The sequence below is a fragment of the Haliotis asinina genome, chromosome 3 (genome assembly GCF_037392515.1).
Source record: "Haliotis asinina isolate JCU_RB_2024 chromosome 3, JCU_Hal_asi_v2, whole genome shotgun sequence".
Lineage (NCBI taxonomy): Eukaryota > Metazoa > Mollusca > Gastropoda > Lepetellida > Haliotidae > Haliotis > Haliotis asinina.
The window spans coordinates 34080277-34090068 of NC_090282.1; the positions used below are offsets into that span (position 1 = coordinate 34080277).

The following is a 9792-nucleotide window of genomic DNA, read 5'->3' on the forward strand; positions in this document are numbered from 1 at the left end:
TTTGTATGTTTATGACTTACATATTATCACTATGTCCAGGAACGAATATATCATTATTCAAATTTTCAAAATTTACAATTATCCCTAACTTTTTGTCAGGATATATTATAAGTTAACATCACTTTCTTGTACTGACGCAGCCGTATAAGGCATCACTATGAATATCATTCATGATTTACGAGTGCAATATACCATGGCATCTGAGGATGTGAACTTGCATGTCATAAGTGGCTGTTCAGTTTCCTGCTTATTATATTATCTTTGCGCAGGAATATCGGAGGCAACTGGCGTTGAGTTAGGTAAATGGTGTCGGGGTGTTGGACCAACCGGAAAACAACAGACATCTCAACAATATTTGACCATTGTATTTCACACAAACGAAGACGAGTCTGACCGTGGCTTCAGGCTGAGTTACTGGAGTGATGCCAAGCCCATAGCAGAAGGTACTTTGTAACCACGAGTTGAAGTAATATTACATGTGCCAAGGTACTATGATGACTCATGTGTCTGTTGCAGAAACTGATGACACGGTTTTGAAAACATAAAAAGTGTTAAATCAATTTTACCATATTTATGAACAAGAAGATTTGCCTGATTTGAGAAAGATGGAATATATGGCAACAAGTTGTATTAATATTCATGGGTGTAAGTTCAAGAATGTTTAATATTCCTGATACATATGTTCTTGTTGAACAGACAGTAATTGAAAAATAATTTCCTTATTCCTGAGCAGGAACAAACGTAGAGTAAAACATTTTGTCCTGGGTGAAAATTTGCGAGGTTTTCGAGGAGTTAAGCTATGTCAATCTCTAGTCAATCCCATTTACGGGTTCACACTGTTGCGGCATAGTGTCACACACACACTCACTCACTCTCTCTCTCTCTCTCTCTCTCACTCACTCAATCAATCACTCTCTCTCTCTCACACACACACACACACACACACAGAGACACACATACACCTCAATTTGAACTACACCATTTAGCCGGGCTTTGAATTATTATATTTTTAATCTATTTCAGTTGGTGATACTGGAGCTCCAAGTGCCAACATAGGAGCAATTGTTGGTGGAGTCATTGGTGGCCTCGTACTGTTGGCTGTAATCGTTGCCGTCGTCGTCGTCATATTTTGTGTGGTCCGGAAACCTCGGTCGAAAAACGGGAATAGGTTTCCCGGATCGGATCAAGCCATTCCTCCTGTAGCTTATCAGCCACAGATGCAAAACGTGTACATGTCTCCAGCATCCACCAGCCCTAATGGATATGCTTACGACAATAACGCTTACAGTGGACACATGCAACAGCGAGGGTCAAGGTATGAAGTCCCTGCACATGGATATTCCCAACCAGAACATATTCCAGAGAAGAATTATACTCTCGAAGAGTCCAAACAGGAAAATGTCTATTCTCAGCTAGGGCCTGTAGATGACAATTTTCAGACGGTCCCTGCGGAACAAGCGAAAAATTATTATTCAGATATAACACAGAGAAATCCTCCTCGTCACGACTACCAATACCCTGCGAACAATTTCGAGACTAACATTTGAGTCTTGATCAAATTGTGTTTATAAAACAGACACACAGCTCTTGTGGTGGGTTTTGATAAAAGAATTATCTAAAGATGACATTTAGCTACATGTACAATGTGAAGTTATTTACCTCCGGTGATGTCATCATATTGTTCTCGAGGGACACTGTTTTCGTAATATTCCTACAATGTGATACAATTTCTGCTTCCTCGGGTGATTATCTAAATAATGTACCTCTGACTCGGGCATTATCTTAATAACGTGTCTCAGCTCCGGAACTTTGATTCATTAATTGTTTGAAGACTGATGCCACTTTGTCTTCACTGAATATGATCGTAAAACACGACATTATCGACAGTTTTTCAACATGCAGTGCCGATATCTCGTTTCAAACTCATAACCCTTCGCTGTACAAGCTTAGTGGTTTATCCACTAGGCTACGGAGCATCACGGTGAAGAATGAGATTGTTTCTCGGTACGAACCTTGTGTTTCTCACAACACAGGTAGTGCAGGAAGCGGACGTGCAGGGCACGGTGAATGCGTGCGTCGCAATTGCATTGCGCGTGCATGGTGAGACGTCGGCTGAGAGTTTCATCCCATTGATTTGATCATTGATTAGGAAATGTTGAAATTATATCTAAATTATGTATCTTTGGTCGGTATATAAGCAGGATATAACAATACCCGTGGGCATTAGTGAAACGTAAGCCGCCTTATGGTGGGAAAGGAACGCGGGCGTCCATTCATAGCCCACTCATACCAGTAAAAACTTCACAGAAGTCTGAAATAATTCATGTATATATAGAAAACAAGGAGACGCCAGTACTACAATTTGAAGACCAAAGAATAACTGATAAATAGCCAAAGTGTTGCATATCTGTCAAATGATATCTGTTATATGTTTATTGTCCTAGTTTAATAATCAGTTCCCTGTGATGAAATTATGTATGTGGTATTTTGATGTTTTTTTATGTTGAATTCCATAGCTGACTGAGATATCATTATGCACTTAACCAGCAAGCAACCTATATAGCTCGCCAGAGGCGACTGGCGAGATCGTGTCTATATTTTTACGCAGAAAATGCATCACAAAGATAATATTATTATACATATCTGATGGAGCAGCTGTTGTTCACTGAGTGAAACATTTACTTGTATTGTTTGTATTGTAACAAAACGAAATGTCAACTATGTTAGTTTTCGTACTAATGTTCTGTGCCAGGCGTAAGAAAGCGATTCTGTGCTTGGCAACAATATTAGAATCTATGTGGAAACGTTGCCTATGCAGAATAAATAAGTTTTATATCTATGAAACTATTCCTCATCCTTCATGTACTCTCATGTATCAAACTCTTTTTAAGCGGAGAAACCTCAATCGACAGTAGTTGTTTTATATCCAGTTATATAATTTATATTCATTTCAGCTTTTATTGAAGGAGTGATACATCATTAGATATTTAATTCATGTTTATATAGATGTATAAGTTATTCGATGTGATGTTACATGTATTATTTGTATAAACTCTGTTAATAGGACCTTACTCATCAATCAGGTCATCGATCTCTCTTGTACATACTTGTATCTATTTGTTAACTATTATTTAGTAAAGAAGTGAAGTATAAAATGGCCTTTCCCTATGTGTTCTTAATACTTACTTCTTTGCAATGATATTAATGGCATCACCGATGAGAAGCTTCAGCCACTTACTCTCTACATGTTACGGCCAGATTGTGATATCAGTGATTTCGTGAAACGACTAAAACATTCAATTATTTCGTGAAATGATTTAGCGTTTAGGCCATTTTGCGAAATGAATTTAATTCAAACACTGTAATCTGTTTGGGTAAGGGACTGGCTTTAAATCTTGCTGATTAAATATTCTCAAGTACTCCACTGAAATAACAGCATGTAGTATTTAATTTCAACCGACCACTGCAGCTGTTTTGAAATGCACTCAATATGGCTGACAACTCAGATGTTGAAACACGATTCAGACAGGAATTGTTTCAGAGATATATGGTGAATGTGTATACTTCCCTTCTTGTTTCTTCATGTGGCACAGCATTTCTCATTTCTGAAATATTCTTGGTAGCGATACGAAAAGGACGGTATGGTACGTCGGGTAATCCAACATTATGTGTTTCAAATGAGATAAATATTTAATTTTGTTGTTTAAGTGGAAGAGTATTCACAAGTTAATATGTAGGCAATGTAGATCATTGCAGTGATGCTACGTCTCACATATTACATATGTTTGATAAATAGCTACCGTTTAAAGTAAGTAAAATCTTCCTAAAGTTTGTCATTTGGTATAGTGGTGTGTTAGGTGGAGAAATCGAATCTTTGGCAGAAAGTAAAAAAATCCTTCGCGATTGTCATAGTCCATACACGTCCGGTTCCCTTGACTGAATAGAAGTCACAATCAGTTCCATATATATGTGGTGTGGTCTTGTGTTGTGATGCTTAGTGAGGTGTGATTGGGTGGTGTGGTGTATCATTCCAGTTGGGGATATATGAGCGTTAACCCTCTCAGTTGATAATAACGATTCTCTGAAGATCAATGAAAATGTATGGTCAAAGAAAATGTAACCATTAAGTATTTCTGTGAAAATAGTTGAATTGTATTTTTACGTATAGTTAATACCTACTGGTTATTATAAGTAACGTGTTGTGGTAAATAGAAGGGACAGTGGTTTTTTTCACATTTATAACTACGGTTTATGTAAGTTAATATGTGAAGTGTGAAATATCTGTTAAACTAAGTTTGGTCTAACTACTGTCTCAGTAGAAGTGAGATAGGAAATGGAGAATTACTGTGCTGAATTGAGCAATGCGGATTTTTCAAGGCGGCTTATTTGTAACAAACTAATGCTTTATGCAGTTTAGTCCTATTGTATCACAATTACTTTTTAAATGGCAATTTTAAAATTAGACTCAGCTTCTTTATAATAAAACAATAGCTGACGTAAAAGAATAATACATTTAACACTACACTATTAGGGATCCTGCCCAACCGGTGGCACCAGTCATAAACACATGCAAAGGCTGTTCAAAGATTCGGGAACGTGATAAAGGTAAGTATAGGGGATCATTGCAATATCCTTCATGTGCCTACATGATTTTTGAAAGATTCAATGATGCGTAGAGTCTTTTTCCTCGATGACCCGGGTTCGATTCCCTACATCAGTACAATGTCTAAAGCCCATTTCTAAAGCCCCAACATTACTAAAAGAGGCGTAAAACCAAACTCACTCACTCTTAGTATCTGCTGTTTTCAATATACGCGTATTAAGTGACAAAAGGTTTAAGAATCCCCTTTGAACCAGCAAAAATGTACAAGACAAGTCTAGAATAGTCTAGTCTAGTCATGTTCATATCATGAACAAACAATGAGCACACTACGATGATTGACAATACAGTTTTCTAGTACACTGCAGTGAAGTCACAAATCTAAAATTACTGGGTTACAAACATAGAATATTAACTCACCAGAGTCTTGACATTTATAGTGAGAACAAACATACTGAATGGAAGTTGTTTACAATGACAGCATTTGAATAGTCAGTCTTGAAGCGGTGAGCAGCAGCATACACATATGTATATATCCACTCATGTGATAAGTCGCCTCGTACAAGTCAATAACCTGACTTTATATGGTTCTCGAGCACTCTAGCAAGGCTAAGCTCAATCATTATCCTCTCAAAATATTTCGCGATTTTCTGGAAATCAAAACAAATACAAAAGGTTGCCAAGGACAGGTACTTCCTAAACGTAATTCCGATATATTGTCATATATCATGTGAGATGTCAACCACGACCCACACTCAAACTTTGTTATAATAACTATCACCTTGTCAGTGGTGTTACATTCTAGACAAAATACACCTCTCTCATAACATATTAAGTGTATTGACAGATAAAATGAGACATCGTATTTGTCGTTAAAAGTGATGTTGTTGCCTAGCAATTCTGCTAATCGATGATTATCAAATTGTGAAGTGACATATGAACTATGGTGTGCGTATGTACGTATACGTATAGAACCCATACGTATTTATGAAAGTGCAACGTCATAGAAAGGTGGCTTCACATGACGCAGACCTTTTGGTTTCAAACTATGCACATGAGGCAGACTTACTACGTATTACCGATCTGGTCTTGATAATGATTAGTGGTTGTTTAGCGTCTTACGTGATTAATGAATTGAGTAAATAATTATCCATCAGGATATATTACATATATCTATGTGAGTAGTTATTGCAATCATTCAGAATTACAGGGCAATGTAAGTTGCTCACGGGTCACGATTGGGGTATGGGTTGATGTACCCTCGGTGTTTGCTTATAAACAAAGTCGTATATTCATCGACTAAATAGATCGGCCACCATTTTAGCCACACACACACACATTAATTCGCGAATATTCCCATACATCCATAGATACATCCATCCATACACACACACACACACACACACACACACACACACACACACATTAATTCGCGAATATTCCCATACATCCATACATACATACATCCATCCATCCATCCATCCACACACACACACACACACACACACACACACACACACATACATACATACATACATACATACATACATATGCATCGCTCGCTCGATATCACATATGTATATATGGGAATATTATCGAATTAATGCTTTCATGCAAAATTACATGATTCATGGATAGAATGTTTTAATGGGTTGAAAACTAAGTTATTTGTAATGTAATACCCTCACATCTAGGTATGAAACATTTTGGAAGACATGTATTTTAAATAACGTCAAGACATGATTTGTAGTTGTGTTAGTGTTGTTCGAGTATGAAATGAGCATGATAACTAAAAACATGTATCGAATATGAGAACATTTTTAGATGAGACTGGATATATCACGTAGAGTACTCTGTTTACCCTTTCGCAACATGCCATCTCCTTTTCTGAATTGTCATTTCAGGGAAGCGCAATCACCTTTGTTCTCTTAGTATGCTACCCTTGCGCAATACGTCATGACCCAGACATTGACTTACAATGGCGGCTTGCACCAAGCAAACAAATGTGGCGGACGCGACATACATTCAATACAGAAAAGCCCAAATTTTGAATGTTCTTTTTCATTTTCATCCGGAATTTTTAGGAACTTTGTTGAAACTAAAATGTAAATTTGATACGTATCCTACTTATTAAAGTGACATGAGTGCGATCCATATGTTCCTGTCAACTTTCTTGTACCACGACACAGTGGACATAATTCATAAAATGGAACGACATTATTAATTACATATTATTGGTTTTTCTACTGTATTGTTGCACATTTGATGTTACTTATCCTGATCTGTTATCTCCCAAATAATATAGTTTGAGTTTAAGGGAAATATTGAACGTCCAGTAACTTAATTTGTAACTAAACCAAAAATAAACACTCTTGATCCACAACGTAATTGTCTTATTACATGGGTTTGTCACTGGTTCTGACATTTGACCTCTGGTGTTATTCCTGTAATGAACAATTGTATTTCATATTTGCTTACGTTTTATATAACACAAACTTCGTTTCGGGCACGTTTCTTTTAAATATGTTTGAAATGCGAAATCATATTAGTAGATTAGAAGTTCTCCAGCACCTGCACCAGTTAAATATGTAATATGCAGTAACCTATAATATGCAAATATATCCATGATATCATACTAGCTGAGATTAATAGTAAATACTTGAGTAACCGCAATCATACAATGTAATTAAACACTGTTAATGTTGTCGAACTCATATTATATGAGATACCATGTGTAATAATTATTGTATCTGACAACACACAAGTCTGTCGGTGCGAATGCTTAGCCTCCTCGTTTTGTGGTCAGCGCGTTTTCCTGTCTTGAGACGTAGCAATGGCAAACAAACGAGAACGTGCTAAGTCACCTCCACGTCTGGCAAGTGTTCATCTGGCAATTGATGTGCATGAAAGAGCTCACGTGACTGAAGAATAGGGCCGTTGTGTTTAGACATCTGTTGGTAATTAAGCATTTTGTAGGTATACAAAATCTAATAAGGAATGTGAAGCTTCATCGTCTCTTTTTTGAGCAGCACGCATGCAATTAACCAGCCGACCCTTCGAATTCATTGTGCCACAACAAAGCGTATTAATGAATGCCTGTATATGGAAGGCTTACTTAAGACCCTGCCTGACTCATGCGGGAAGGAATGTCAGGGTGTGTGTTGTGACAACTTTGAATGGGTCAAGCAGATAGACACCTGACTCAGGTGTCAACACGAGTCGCCTCTTCAGGAAAATGAGCTAGGACAGGTTAGCTTTTTTATATTAAAAAGGTCAATAGAAACTAGTGTTGTTTCGGCACAAAGGGTAAACTGGTAGTCACTTGCCAGACAGACAAAATAGTTTATTTTGTGTCAGGTGAGTGTATATTTCATTTAAGTAGGCAGTGGTGATAAACATCGAATATACAAACAATTGGCCTAACGGTTAATGCTCTTTCCTTCTCTCAATAGACAAAATGTGCATAACATTTATAAAATATAAGATCATAACATCAAAAGAATGACTGACTGAATGCCATCTTGCACTAAGACGTCTGCTAAGAATGCGTTTTCTCTTTTTCCTAAATGAGGACGAAATACTCTCTGTTACAGAAATGACAACAGATGTGCAATAATCTTGATGATGGATGTTGAATAGTATGGCGCTATTAGTATTGCTACTGGTTACGAATGTGAAGATTCACGACGACGGTCACTAATAGTCTTGTTCAGACTGGTACAGTCTTTTGACGAGCCCTTTCCTTTGAGATATGGGTTTGAGTCCACAGTTGTTCTGCCCACAAGCAGTTTTCTGTTTTCTGAGATTGAAGTACCGTTTCTCTTCTCACCTGATAAATTGAGTTGTAAATTGATTTTTCTTCTCAGAAGGCATGGAACTTACCTTTTTTAACCATTATGTACCAGTGTCTTACTGAAGCGTTGAAGCGATATGGGTAGGAAAATTTGTATCGTGCGCACGAGATACAAAAATATGCACAGAACATAATATAGTGTGTGCACTACGTAACAAAGGTTCATCTATAGTATACCAACAAGATAATGGCTCTGGGAGAGTGAGGTAGAGCCCGGTACTGTATCGTTTCATCAGTCATGTAGTGAAGCGTACTCATTCCCCCTCAATCAATCCAAGCATCGCCAAACAAGGATTTTATGTCTGCTTCTTTCAACATAAGGACAACTCTCTCTACGATCAATCTGAATGCAAGTTTTAATAGTTTTAATGCCGGTATTTACTTACTGGGAAATTCATACTGTAAATTCATACTGATGAATATGTGCCGAAAAACGACACACTGTTTCCAGTTAACTTCATAATTATGTTCCTATCATAGCATTTACTGTATTTATTAGTGTTCTCACAAACGGGCACCGAACTAAAGTACTAATTTAATCACTTACAGCTATAATTTAATTCAAAAAGGCTGCATAAAAACTATATTTTTTTGGGCATATTTTTGTCAAAAGTGACGAGGAAAGTAAGATTTATTTTTTTAAATTTTTGATCCAAAAATTGACTAGGGAGGAACACATTTTTTATTTTTTCTCTCTCAGTAATACAGCTTGGAAAGTTTAGCACTTGTTAATGAGGTGTAGATTCAGTCTCAGTCGCTCTTACAGACATTCATTCTTATAGTGGACAAATGGACGATCGGGAAGCGGCAAAGTCAAAAAATTTGTTTTAAAAAAATGGTCATAAAAAACTTTTACGAGCACCAATAAAAGTGGAATGTTTTAGGCGTGTGAATGTTTTAGCTGTTCCCAAGCATAAGTCTGCCTGATATGGTCAAGGTCAGTGGATCACACGGTAAGTATGTATTGGAAGCAATATCAGATATGACCCTAAACTGAATTTAAATTAGTTTGACAAAAGGCTGAAACCGGTTAACGTTCAACCGTATTTTCTGGAATTGACGTACACTCTCTGGCTGGTTGATTCCTCGTTTCCATGAAACCTTTGGCAATTCTCTAGTTATTACTCTTCTAAAAACAACCAAAGTTGTTATTCTTCCCCAATGGCTGTCATATGAATATCCCTGTTTACCACAAAACACCTGTAGTTTTACGAACGCCACAGTCGATTATAATAAACCACGTGACAACATTTTGTTTTTCACGGGGAACTGAAGGAAACAAGTAGGTGTTTCTGTTTTCCATGATATTCATGTACCTCAAACCGAGTGAATGTGAAAC

The 9792-nt window shown here is 37.1% G+C and overlaps 1 protein-coding gene across 1 annotated transcript in view; it reads left to right on the forward strand.

Annotated features, from left to right (window-relative positions):
• Positions 1 to 1606, forward strand: part of LOC137277845 (cubilin-like) — a 29416-nt gene extending 27810 nt beyond the window's left edge. Inside the window, exons 25-26 of the mRNA XM_067809810.1 lie at positions 270 to 443; positions 1024 to 1606. Of these exons, the coding sequence (XP_067665911.1) occupies positions 270 to 443; positions 1024 to 1547 (698 nt within the window). The 3' untranslated portion in view covers positions 1548 to 1606. The remainder of the gene's footprint in view (positions 1 to 269; positions 444 to 1023) is intronic.
• The last annotated feature ends 8186 nt before the right edge of the window (positions 1607 to 9792 follow it).